The sequence below is a fragment of the Pristis pectinata genome, chromosome 11, assembly GCF_009764475.1.
Source record: "Pristis pectinata isolate sPriPec2 chromosome 11, sPriPec2.1.pri, whole genome shotgun sequence".
In the NCBI taxonomy this organism is placed as follows: Eukaryota; Metazoa; Chordata; class Chondrichthyes; order Rhinopristiformes; family Pristidae; genus Pristis; species Pristis pectinata.
Window position 1 is genome coordinate 86,909,551 of NC_067415.1, and position 12,787 is coordinate 86,922,337.

Consider the following 12,787-nt stretch of genomic DNA (forward strand, 5'->3'; position numbering starts at 1 on the left):
CAGCTGTCATCTCAATTCAGTAACTGGATTTTCCTTCACTGAAGCACACCATTCTCAAACAATGGTGCAATGCTTCCCTCTGCCAGCAATTCCATTCGAGAAAACTGGGGGATTAAAAACAGCAGCTCTTGTTGTGACAAAGGACAAATTTTTTATTGTAAACAATTCTCCTGTAAATTTACATTAAAATAATTAGGTAGTCAATTTAAACAGAGGTACAATAAGCAGAATGTGGGAACCTCATCCTTTCAAACTACAATTCCTTCATGGAACTGGGAAGCTACCAGTAGAAAGTTTAGAATGTTGACTTTGAACTTGTTTGACAACTTGGCCTTCTTTGCAGAATGAGATCCTTATTGACAATCCGAACCAAATGCCTGTTTGTGTTTGTCACTCCTCAGAATGCAGCCAGCCGCACTAGCAGCCCGCTCAGCACCATGGCAAATCCGAATGTGGTTTTCACAGCACCATTACCGCCCCCACCACTGTTACAATTCACCTCTGTAAAATAATGAATCTGTTTATAAATTACAGCAGCAACTATATTCTTCCTGCAAAATGTGACTAGTTCAGTACCAGTACAAATGGTGATGTACTCAGAGCCTTCTGATGGGGAAAGAGTCTGATCCACAGTCACAAAGGTCAGGCAGAGGAGGGATTTTCTGTCCCAGAAGGGAACAGGAAAGCAATGGTGTGTAAATTTCAATCTGTTCCAATGGGGTGGAGGGTCTGAACACAAACAGGGCATTCGGTGGCAATTCCATGTTTCCCTGCAGTAATGAAGTGGGAGAGTTACATCAAGGTGCCCAGAGCCTTGATGTAACAGATCTACAGGACATCTGGTTTGAAAGATTGAAGCAGCACCTGTGGAGGGCAGAACAGTCATCTTCTAGATGAACAATTTTTCAGATCCTGTAGCTCTTGGTCCAGTCTCTGCAGATGAAATCTTTAGCATTTTGAGGAACTGATGCCTCAGATGGCAGGAACAAGGTGGGCTCAGATTATGCCCCTCTCTACCACCCTTTCTACAAAACGTCCATTGTTATTTCTAAGGACTGTCCCATTTGCTTTGTGAAACGAATAGAAATCTAATCGACGTCAGGTCTCTGCTGGGGAGGTTAAGTTAAAGTAACCCTCCAAAAACTGGTATTATTGGCTCAGGCACTGAAGGCATCTCAAACCTAGGAAGTTAGAAGGAATGTCACAGACAAGGACCACCGCATTAGTGCTAAGATCCACCCAATCTTCACCAACACTCAAGGAATCACCCAGGAACAGGTGCCCCACACAGCAGGAAGAGATTATTCATCTCCACCCCTTCACCCACAACATCAAGTTTCAGCAAAGGTACTTTTACTGTTGTTCAAACTCCATTAGAAATTTCTCCCACTCAGAAGACATTAGTTTTGGTTGGCTGTGTTGAAGGATTAATAATGGCTACTTACCGATTTCGTTAGATCTTAACTTGAGCCAGTAAGTTTCCTTGGACTGGGCCACAGTTGCTCTGCAACAGAAAGCATCAGCTTAATTATTACAAACATTCTCCATGGAGAAGAGGTTCACTGAACCAACCTCCCACTTCACCAAGGCCATTACATCAAGGGTGAACATTTCCCAGCTATTCCATCTCCCAGGGAGGTGAAAAAACATCCAGGACCACAGCACGTCACACCTCCCAGTAAATGTGGGAGGAAACGGGAGCACCCAAGGGAAACCCACGCAGTCACAGGGAGAATGTGCAAACTCCACACATAAACCCAGCTCACTGGAGCTGTGGGGTGGCTATACTACCTGTTACACCACTGTGCTGCCCTAATTGTTTAAGGGGAGCAAGGAATAGACTGAGTAACTTAGATTAGTCAGCCTGACATCACTATAGGGCGAGATTGTTGGAAAATATCTGAATGAGGATAAAAGTTATCTCCCCAAGAAATTTTCTTTTAGACATTAAATCTTGTCAGTGGTCATCCCGTGACACACAGGGCTTCACCCCAGTGACCGTCATATGGCACCATGGTCACTAACCTTTTTTTGGAAGGGGGGAAAATGGAGGCATTGGTCAGTCAGCTGGGCCAGGCTCCTCAGCCACAACAGAGAACAGAGCCAACCTATATAAACACCTACTCCCTGATCAATCTCACCCTTCCCTCCTACACACCCCATAACCCTCCATTTTTCCTTACATCCATGTGCCTATCCAAGAATCTCTTCAATGTCCCTATCGTATCAGCCTCTACCACCACCCCCAGCAGTGAGTTCCAGGCACCCACCACTCTCTGTGTAAACAAAACCTACCTGACATCTCCCCGAAACTTTCCTCCTCTGACCTTTAAACTGATGTCCTCTGGTATTGGCCAGTGCTGCCCTGGGGAAAAGGTGCTGGGTGTCCACTCTATCTATGCCCCTCATAATTTTATACATCTCTATCAAGTCACCTCTCATCCTGTGTCGCTCCAAAGAAAAAAGCCCTAGCTAGGTTAGGGCCGAGACTAGTTAGATTTCCACAGGAGGAAGCCCCAGAGGATGTACCTCTGCCAGAGGATCAGTGAGACCATGGGACAGTTTCTGTGTTCAGCTAGTTGTAAAATACTTACACAAATGCAACTTTGATGCAGTTGTTTGATGGTGGATTCCAGGTGTAGACAACATTACTGCTTTTATCTTTCGTGTTTGAGTGAGTGATTGAGCTGTTTTCCGAGTTGAAGCACTGGTAATGAGATGCAAGAAATTAATACATCCAGAAGGAGCATCTCCAGGTCGCTCCGCCAGACATTTCCTTCATCTTTCAGCTTAAAACATTTTAACTCTGACGAGGATTTGGGTATAGAGTAAAACTATCATACTGCAATTATACAACCCTTGGCGAGGCCACACCTTGGGCACCTTGTGCAATTTTGGTCTGCTACCTGTTGCAGCAAAGATTCTCCAGTCACGCTCCTGTGTTGGGGGAATGGGGGATTGTCTATCATGAGGAGAGACTAAGGCAGCTCTGGGGTTTAGAGGAGTGAGAGGCAACCCCACTGAAACCCAAAATATCAGTGGTGGACAAAAGGAAGATGCTTCACCCAGCTCAGGTGTCTAGAACTAGACCAAAATGAGACCATTTAGTGGCAAATCTTTGGAACTTTTTGCCCAAGACAGCAGTGAGGGCTCGGTCATTGATTGCATTCAGAACTGAGATTGGTAGATTTGTGGATAATGGAGGAACCAGGGAAAAATCAGACTGGTTTATTTTCAATGACATGTACCCTGAAAAAAGGTACAGTAAAAATATTTTTCTGCCATCCAGACAGATCATGCCATATATAATTACATCAAGGTAGTAACCCTAACCACTGTCTCAGACTCAAGTCTCCAGACCCACCACCCCAAACAGCCATGAGGTGCCTTTGTGTGTCACTTCAGTCAGTCTGCCAATCCTTCCACAACTCTGCATCACTTTCCGAAGTGTAGTAGAGCCACAAGAAGAATGTGTACACTACCCTACCAGACTGTTAACGAGCCCGCCCACCCATCCGCTACTTCAATGTTCCAAGGGGAAAAAAGTGCAAGTGTGTCAAAATTTAAGGCAAAGATCCCTTTTAAATAGTCTTTTAAAAAATCCATTATTAATGGAGTTAAATAGACAGCCCCGAGATAACAAACTGCTCATACCGCAAGAGTTTTTGTATCCATTGGAGGAGTACTCCAGGTACCAACTGCAACGTTCATGTTGGGTTCCCGAGCTTGGAGAAGGAGACCTTTGTAGGTTGGGCCCATTATTCTCACTGTAAAGGGATGAGATTTTTTTGTAAGAAATTTCCTTGTAATTCACACAAAAAAAATCACCAGCAGGCAGTTGAAAGGAGTGAGTAAGTTATACAAGGTCAAAGATGAATGGGATTCTGAACTGGGCAAAGCCGGTACACAAATACCAAGTCCTTCTATCAATCAGTTGATTTCCACAAGATACAGAACCTCGGGGAAATGCATGAAGGTGACACCAGAAATGCAAGTCAGAAAGACTAAAGGAGATGAAGACTTTGCAATGAACACAAAGACTAGGAGGGTGCAATAACCTGATGGGACTTGATGGAGCAGGTGGAGAGTCTCTTGCAGGCTTTAAACACCAATGGAGCCAATGTGTCAAAGGATCAGCCCTGGAGTAGAGCATCTCAGAAAATTCATAAGATCAGAGTTGTACAGCCCTTCAGCCCACCGTGTCTCTGCCAACCAGCCTACCCATCTCTACCAATCCCACACCTGCATTAATCCCATCTCCCTCTGTGCCCTGCTCATTCCAGTACGTGTCCAAACGCCTTCTAAATCTTGTTACTGTTCCTGCCTCCACCACCTCCTCTGGCAGCTCATTCCCGACGCCAGCCACTGTGTGAAACTTTGCCCCTCAGATCCCCTTAAACCTCCTCTCTCTCACCTTAAACCTCCTCTCTCTCACCTTAAACCTGTGCCCTCTAGTTTTAGACACCCCTACCTTGGGAAACAAACTCTGGCTCCCTACTCTATCTCTGCCTCTCATAAATTTACCTATCCCCCTTCCTCCTCCCCAGGGGAGACAGACCCTTGGGGTTCCCCATCTTGGAGGAGGAGCTCTTTGTAAACGGGGCCCATTAGTGCTGCCATAAGGGTCCAAAGGGACGGGAGGGAGGGAAACTGAGGTGATGGGCAGGGAGGGGGCTGGATGGGGATCCGGGCAGGGAGATGGTGGCCCACAACCCCGCCGCCGCTCGGCCCGTCACCACTCCCCCCACCAGTACCCCGGCCGCTCGGCCCATCACGCCCTACCTTCCACGGTGCCGTTGCCGACGCTGGCGTTGACGGAGTGCGGCGAGGAGCCGGTCTGGGGGCTGATGCTGGCGTGGGCCGGGGCCATGCTGCCGCAGGTGCTGGCGGGCGCGCCGCCGGGCAGCGCCAGGGCCAGCGGGAGGCAGAGGGCGAGCAGCCCGGCGACGGCGCAGCGGACACTCGGCATCGCGGCTGCGGCTTCGTGTGTTCCCGGGGCCGGCGGCAGCGGCTCTTATAGGGCGGGGGCGGGGCCATGGCCTGAGGGGCGGGGCTAGGGCCACACTGGGGACTTAAGGGAGCGCCGCACACGGGGAGGGGCAGCAGCGAGGGAGCGCCGCACGCAGGGAGGGGCAGCAGCGAGGGAGCGCCGCACGCAGGGAGGGGCAGCAGCGAGGGAGCGCCGCACACGGGGAGGGGCAGCAGAGAGGGAGCGCCGCACACGGGGAGGGGCAGCAGAGAGGGAGCGCCGCACTGGGGGAGGGGCAGCAGAGAGGGAGCGCCGCACTGGGGGAGGGGCAGCAGAGAGGGAGCGCCGCACTGGGGGAGGGGCAGCAGAGAGGGAGCGCCGCACTGGGGGAGGGGCAGCAGCGAGGGAGCGCCGCACTGGGGGAGGGGCAGCAGAGAGGGAGCGCCGCACACGGGGAGGGGCAGCAGCGAGGGAGCGCCGCACGCAGGGAGGGGCAGCAGCGAGGATGGGTGGGGGAGGACCCCACAGAATGCCGATCACAGGAACCCGCCCCTCGGGTTCTCCTGCCGATGGATCCGGGCACCCACTCTCCTGCCCCGGGAACAGTTGCTCCTTATTTACCCCATCAGAGGTAACCTATTACATTTACAATCTCTCCTTTTCCAATCGTGATTCCTCCACATTTATCCGTGAGACTGTTTCCACAATCTCTACAATACCTTGGTGCAGCATCCGTCTGTTATCCTTTGTAATGAAAGCAGTTCCAGTGCTGTCTGAAACACGCACGATTGACTTCCAGGCAAAACGGGGATGACAAGAAATTTCATTCACCACTTTACATCTTCAAAGTTGTCAGTTGCATCTTAAGTGGACAGAAAAATCTTCGGATAATTCTCAATATTCCCCACCGATGGGAATGCCATTACTCCAGTCACCTGCTCCAACAGTCCCACCTCACGTTTTGTGATACCTCCCTCCCTCCCTCCATCCCAATGAGAAGAGGTAATGAGAAAACAAATACATTCTTTCTGACTTTAGCGGACGAGTCATGACTGACAATCTTTTCCATTTATAACTATTGAATAATAGCGTCAATGGAAAATGAAAAGTGTCCCGAAGATCAACCTGTCAACCTTGGAGGCTCCAAAGTAAATTCTACTCTCACTGTTTACCTGCTTCCCTCATTCAGACTCGCCTCAGTCGATGAAGTGTTGAGCTGGGGATGTCAACACTGGGGGAATCTGCCTCCTGATCGGGGTCAAAGCTGACAACAAGGCCAACTGAGGATTGGGGTCGTGGCTGGGTTGAGGAACCTCTTCCAGCCTTATGTTCCCTTCACTGGAGTCTGTCCTCCAGCTGTCCAGTTTTGAACTCTGGAATCGCCTCCATGTACCATCTGCCTCTCCTTCTTTAAGGTGGACCAGGTGGAGCAACAAAGTGTCAGGAAACAAAGGGAGTGAATCCCATGAGACGGCTGGAAGGTTAGATTCCATGGATGCAGCGTGTGTTCCGATGGTTGATTGTTCAGGCTACCCTAACAGCACCACCATGATGGCGATGAGGGGGCACACTCAATGCCAGTAAGACTAAGGAATTGATTGTGGACTTCAGGAAGGGGAAGTCGGTAGAACACACACTAGTCCTCATTGAGGGGTCAGCGGTGGAAAGGGTGAGCAGCTTCAAGTCCGTGGGTGTCAACATCTCAGAGGATCGATCTTGGGCCCAACACATTGATGCGACCACGAAGAAGGCATGCCAGCGGCTCTACTTCATTAGGAGTTTGAGGAGATTAGGTATGTCACTAAACACTCTTGCAAATTTCTACAGACGTATGGTGAAGAGCATTCTGACTGGTTGCATCACCGCCTGGTATGGGGGCTCCAATGCACAGGATTGTGAGAGGTTGCAGAGGGGTGTAGACTCAGCCAGCTCCATCAACCCTCCCCACCATCGAGGACATCTTCAAGAGGCGGCTCCTCAAGAAGGTAGCATCATCACTAAGGACCCTCCCTATCTGAGACATGCCCTCTTCATGTTACTACCATCGGGGAGGAGGTACAGGAGCCTGAAGACCCACACTCAACGATTCAGGAACAGTTTCTTCCCCTCCGCCATCAAATTTCTGAACAGTCCATGAACACTACCTTGTTATTCCTCGTTTGCATTACTTATTTTAGTAACTTGTAATAATTTTTATGTCTTGCACTGTACTGCTGCTACAAAACAACACATTTCACAACATAATAATAAACCTGATTCTGACCTCTACCACCAAGCAAAGCAAGTTCAGCAGGTGCAGGGGAACACCACTGCCTGCAAGATCTCCTCCAAGCCACACACCATCCTGACTTGGAAATAGATTGCTGTTCCTTATTGCAAGCTCTACACTCACTCCCCGACAGCAGTGTGGCAGCATCTCCTGCAGTTCCAGAAGCCAGCTCACCCCCACCTTCTCAAGGATACTTAGGGACAGGCAATAAATGCTGGCCTTGCCAGTCAAACCCATATACTGAACAATCAATATAAAATGTTTAATAAAAACGTTGATGTATGATAGGTTAATCAGATCTACAGGAGACCAGGGCAACATATGGAGCTGAAGCAAACCGTTGAATTACGAAATAACATTGCTGTGATCTGGAGTTTGACAGAAGCAGATCTAACAGGAAGTGCCAACAGAAAATTGCAGGACTATTGAGGAAGGAGTATGGGTGTGCGACTAATTGAAGAACTCCATCACAATGGGCTGGTTGTTTTCTGTGTGTTGCAACAGTGAGGTTATGTGAACTGAATGGACTGGTCTTCTAGTAACTTTCGGGACACCACCTCAAGACTCCTATTACACAATGCACAGGTTAAGTCAACACTGTTCATTTAAGTGTGAGTTCCTCCAGCAGTTTGCTCCAGGTCTCAGCATCTGCAGCCTCTTGTGTCTCCAGGAAATAGAACATAGAACACAGGACAGTACAGCACAGGAACAGGCCCTTCAGCCCACAATATCTGTGTCAACCATGATGCCAACTTAAACTAAACCTGTGTGCCTGCACATGATCCGTAGATCACACACAGCTCAGATACAATTCATGTCACAGAATACATCAGTAATTCTGCAAGTCACTGTACACACAATTCGTTGTTTTGTTTGATGCAGTGGAATGTTATTCTGCTTCAACATTCTGACAGCGAGATGTCTGAACTGACGAATCTGGACTTGATTGTTATTCATGTGTTGTCTTGTAAATCTTCACTTCCACGCCCCAGGGGAGGAAATAGAAATTTCAGCAGTGGCCGAGGGAGTGACCGCCCCAGTCAATGGAGGATTGACCGCTTGAGCCGGACTCCAGCCGGTGGAATGACTGGCTGAGCCGGGGGGGGGGGGGGGGGGGGTGAGACTGCCCAAGTCCCGCTGAGACCTTGTCAGACGATGGGAGATTTTGCCCAGGCCTGATGCTTGATGAGGACGGGGCTTGGTGATGCTGTGGTGAGGATGGGGCCTGGTGATGAGGATGGGGCGCGGTGATGCTGTGGTGAGGATGGGGCTTGGCAACGAGGATGGAGCTCGGTGATGCTGTGGTGAGGACGGCGCTCGGTGATGCTGTGGTGAGGATGGGGCCCGGTGATGAGGATGGGGCTTGGCGACGAGGATGGAGCTCGGTGATGCTGTGGTAAGAATGGGGCTTGGCAACGAGGACGGGGCTTGGCAACGAGGACGAGGCTCGGTGATGCTGTGGTGAGGACGGGGCCTGGTGACGAGGACAGGGTCGGTGATGATGTGGAGAGTGTGGGGTTTGGGGCAGTACAGTGGGCTGGAGAAATTTCCACCAGCTTGCCTGTACATAATGCGCTCAGAAGTCTTGAACTTGTAACAGCTCTGATGGTCCCACGAAGTCGGTGGTACCAAGCGTTAATGTGACCCCAGTCACCTGTGTCCCAACTCCCCTCCTGTGCAGTTTCATTTTAGGGCATTAAGACTGAAGTGTTAATGAGGATACTTCCCAGTCCCCATCCTCCGTCAACCTGACAGAGGATTCAGGGACAACTTCAGCCACAGCATCAGATACTACCCCTGCTGCTGGGTCAGATGGTGGTTGGTTCAAGCCCCTGTCTGGAAACCCAAGTGTCGAAGCATTGTCACAGAGACTATCCTTCAGATGGGATTGAGTGAGGGCTTGCCTAATCACAGATGGATGGTACGACACTGAAGTTCAGGCATGGTTTCTTTACTCTCTCCAACATTTATCCCTCTGTGAACACTAGTGCATTAGCACATTGCTGGAAATGGGAGCTCTCAGCAAACAGGCCACCAGCTTCTCAGGAACAGTGGCAACACTTTAGCCACAATTCAGTTGGCTGCAATCTGTCCTGAAGTGTGTTACAAGATGAACAATTGTTAACATTGCTGTACTGCAGCTGGGGACAGAACAAGCTATTCTATGTCACAATTCCACTTACCACAAGGGTAACAGCATGTTTAAAAGGCTCATCAATCCTTTTAGAAACCAGGATCACGTGTATGGTACAACAAAGCAGATTGTTTGTTGCTCCAGATTCCAGCGTCTGCAGTTGCTTGTGTCTCACGTGTAAGGTATTTTTCTTTTCGGAGTCACTCCCACCTGTTTCCTCCTTTTCTCATGCTACAAAACTTTCCAGATAGAAAACCTATAATTGGGCACACCAGACTTCAAAAGCTCAGGTAAAAAAGGCAGCAGGAAAAATTAAGGAACAGGAGAGAAACATCTCCCACTCCTCATTTGTTGAGCACCCAGTTCTTAATATGTTCAAAAAAATCTTTACTCTGCATGGATCAATTCTTTTCCAGCAGCATTTGTGTTAAGTTAGCCTCGCCTCACTGTTTCCATGTCCTCTTCCAGCATCACACATTTTGCAAATAACCCTTATTAGCTTTTGTTAACAAACATCTATCCACCCACGGTGGTCACCATCTAACCAGAAGGGGGCCAATATCCTTGCGGCGAGATTTGCTAGGGTGGTACAGGAGGGTTTAAACTAGTTTGTGAGGGGGAAGGGAACCGGAGGAGTAGGTCAGAGGAAGAAGGGAATGGGGAAAAGTTAGATCAAACAGGTAGAGAGGCTTTGGGGAAGGAGAAGCAGAATACAGGCTGTAAAAGTAGTAAGGTAGATGGACTGAAGTGTGTTTACTTAAATGCAAGAAGTGTCAGGAATAAGGGGGATGAACTGAGGGCTTGGTTAAGTATGGGGGACTATGATATTGTGGCTATTACTGAGACGTGGCTGACGTCAGGAGAGGAGTGGATATTGAATATTCCTGGTTTTCGGTGTTTTAAGAGGGATAGGGAAGGGGGGAGAAGAGGAGGAGGGGTGGCGATACTGGTCAGGGACACCCTTACGGCTGTGGAAAAGATGGATGTTGTAGAAGGATCATCTCCAGAGTCCGTATGGGTGGAGTTAAGGAACAAGAAAGGAGCAGTTACTCTACTAGTAGTATTCTATAGGCCCCCCGGTAGCAGTAGAGATATAGAGGAGCAGATTGGCAGGCAGTGTTTGGAGAGAAACAGAAATAACAGGGTCGTTATAATGGGAGACTTCAACTTCCCAAATATAGACTGGAACCTGCTTAGTGCCAAAGGTTTAGATGGGACAAAATTTGTTAAATGTGTCCAGGAGGGATTCCTGACGCAGTATGTTGACAGGCCGACTAGAGGGAATGCCATGTTAGATCTAGTTTTAGGAAATGAACCGGGACAGGTGAAGGATCTATTGGTGGGTGAGCATTTGGGGGACAGTGACCATTGCTCCATAACCTTTAAAATTGTCATGGACAGGGACAGGTGCAGAGAGGACAAGAGGTTTTTCAATTGGGGAAGGGCGAACTACGAGGCTATAAGGAGAGAACTTGGGAGTGTAAATTGGGATGTCCTTTTTGAAGGAAAGTGTACCATGGGGATGTGGTCGATATTCAGGGATCTTATGCAGGATGTTAGGGATAAATATGTCCCGGTGAGGCAGAGAAGGAATGGCAGGGTGAAGGAACCGTGGGTGATGAGAGAGGTGGAACGACTTGTTAGGGAGAAGAAGGTAACATGCATGAGGTATAAGCAGCAAGGTTCAGACAGGGCCCGTGAGGAATATAGGGTAGCGAGGAAGGAACTTAAGAAAGGGCTGAGGAGAGCTCAAAGGGGACATGAAAAGGCTTTGGCTAGTAGGGTTAAGGAAAATCCCAAGGCCTTTTTCAAGTACGTGAAGGGTAGGAGGATGGCTAGGGTGAAGGTAGGTCCGATGAAGGACAAAGGTGGGAGAATTTGCCTAGAGGCGGCGGAAGTGGGAGAAGTTCTCAATGAGTACTTCTCTTCGGTATTCACCAGGGAGAGGGGTCTTGATAATGTGCAAGGGAGTGCTGGTAGGGGTAATGTTCTCGAGGTTGTTGATATCAAGAGAGAGGATGTGTTGAAGTTGTTAAATAATATTAAGACAGATAAATCTCCGGGGCCTGACGGGATTTTCCCCAGGCTGCTTCTAGAGGCTAGGGAGGAGATTGCTGAACCGCTGGTAAGGATCTTTGAGTCCTCGTTGTCTACGGGGGTGGTGTCGGAAGATTGGAGGGTTGCGAATGTGGTCCCCTTGTTCAAAAAAGGTAATAGGGATAGGCCGGGGAATTATAGACCGGTGAGTCTCACGTCTGTGGTGGGTAAGCTGTTAGAAAGGATTCTAAGGGATAGGATTTATGAACACCTAGAGAATCATGGACTGATTAGGGACAGCCAGCATAGCTTTGTGAAGGGAAGATCTTGCCTCACAAGCCTGATAGAGTTCTTTGAGGAGTTGACCAGGAAGATTGATGAGGGCAGTGTGGTGGATGTGGTTTACATGGATTTTAGTAAGGCATTTGATAAGGTTCCTCATGGTAGGCTTCTTCAGAAGGTCAGAGGCCGAGGGATCCAAGGAAGCTTGGCTGTGTGGATTAGGAATTGGCTTGCATGTAGAAAGCAGAGGGTTGTGGTGGAAGGAGTGCCCTCGGATTGGAGGGCAGTGACTAGTGGTGTCCCGCAGGGATCGGTTCTGGGACCTCTACTTTTTGTGATGTTTATAGATGACTTAGATGAGGGGGTGGAGGGCTGGGTTAGTAAGTTTGCAGACGACACTAAGATAGGCGGTGTTGTGGATAGTGTGGAGGGCTGTCGGAGCTTACAGAGGGATATTGATAGGATGCAGAGCTGGGCTGACAAGTGGCAGATGGAGTTCAATCCGGAGAAGTGTGAGGTGGTACACTTTGGAAGGACAAACTCCAGGGCAGAGTACAGGGTAAACGGCAAGGTACTTAGCAGTGTGGAGGAGCAGAGGGATCTGGGGGTTCATATTCACAGTTCGTTGAAAGTTGCCTCACAGGTGGAAAGAGCAGTTAAGAAGGCCAATGGGATGTTGGCTTTCATAAATCGCGGGATTGAGTTTAAGAGCCGCGAGGTTATGATGCAGCTTTACAAAACTCTAGTTAGGCCACATTTAGAGTACTGTGTTCAGTTCTGGTCGCCTCATTATAGGAAGGATGTGGAGGCATTGGAGAGGGTGCAGAGGAGATTTACCAGGATGCTGCCTGGATTGGAGGGTATTGAATATGAGGAGAGGCTTAAGGTGCTAGGGCTTTATTCACTGGAAAGGAGGAGGATGAGAGGAGACATGATGGAGGTATATAAAATATTGAGAGGAATAGATAGAGTAGACAGTCAGCGCCTCCTTCCCAGGGCACCAATGCTCAAGATGAGAGGTCATGGCTTTAAGGTTATGGGTGGGAGGTTCAGGGGAGATGTCAGAGGGAGGTTTTTCACCCAGAGAGTGGTTGGT

General features: G+C 49.0%; 1 protein-coding gene across 1 annotated transcript; it reads right to left on the bottom strand.

Annotated features, from left to right (window-relative positions):
• Positions 1–128: 128 nt before the first annotated feature.
• LOC127575969 (putative defense protein 3) lies at positions 129–5,000 on the bottom strand. Its single transcript, XM_052026268.1, has 5 exons — positions 4,783–5,000; positions 3,655–3,767; positions 2,595–2,707; positions 1,446–1,504; positions 129–501 (listed from the first exon to the last, which is right to left on the bottom strand). Exons 1-5 carry the CDS (start codon positions 4,967–4,969, stop codon positions 398–400), a joined length of 576 nt encoding a protein of 191 aa, XP_051882228.1. The 5' UTR covers positions 4,970–5,000; the 3' UTR covers positions 129–397.
• Between the last annotated feature and the right edge of the window lie 7,787 nt (positions 5,001–12,787).

Excerpts from the sequence above, each read along its gene's own strand:
- LOC127575969 (XM_052026268.1), bottom strand. The coding sequence starts at position 4,969 with ATGCCGAGTGTCCGCTGCGCCGTCGCCGGGCTGCTCGCCCTCTGCCTC. Across the intron at positions 1,505-2,594 it reads TGCATCAAAGTTGCATTTGT|AGCAACTGTGGCCCAGTCCA; the intron begins GTAAGTATTTTA and ends TTTCTGTTGCAG. Across the intron at positions 502-1,445 it reads GTTAAGATCTAACGAAATCG|AGGTGAATTGTAACAGTGGT; the intron begins GTAAGTAGCCAT and ends ATTATTTTACAG.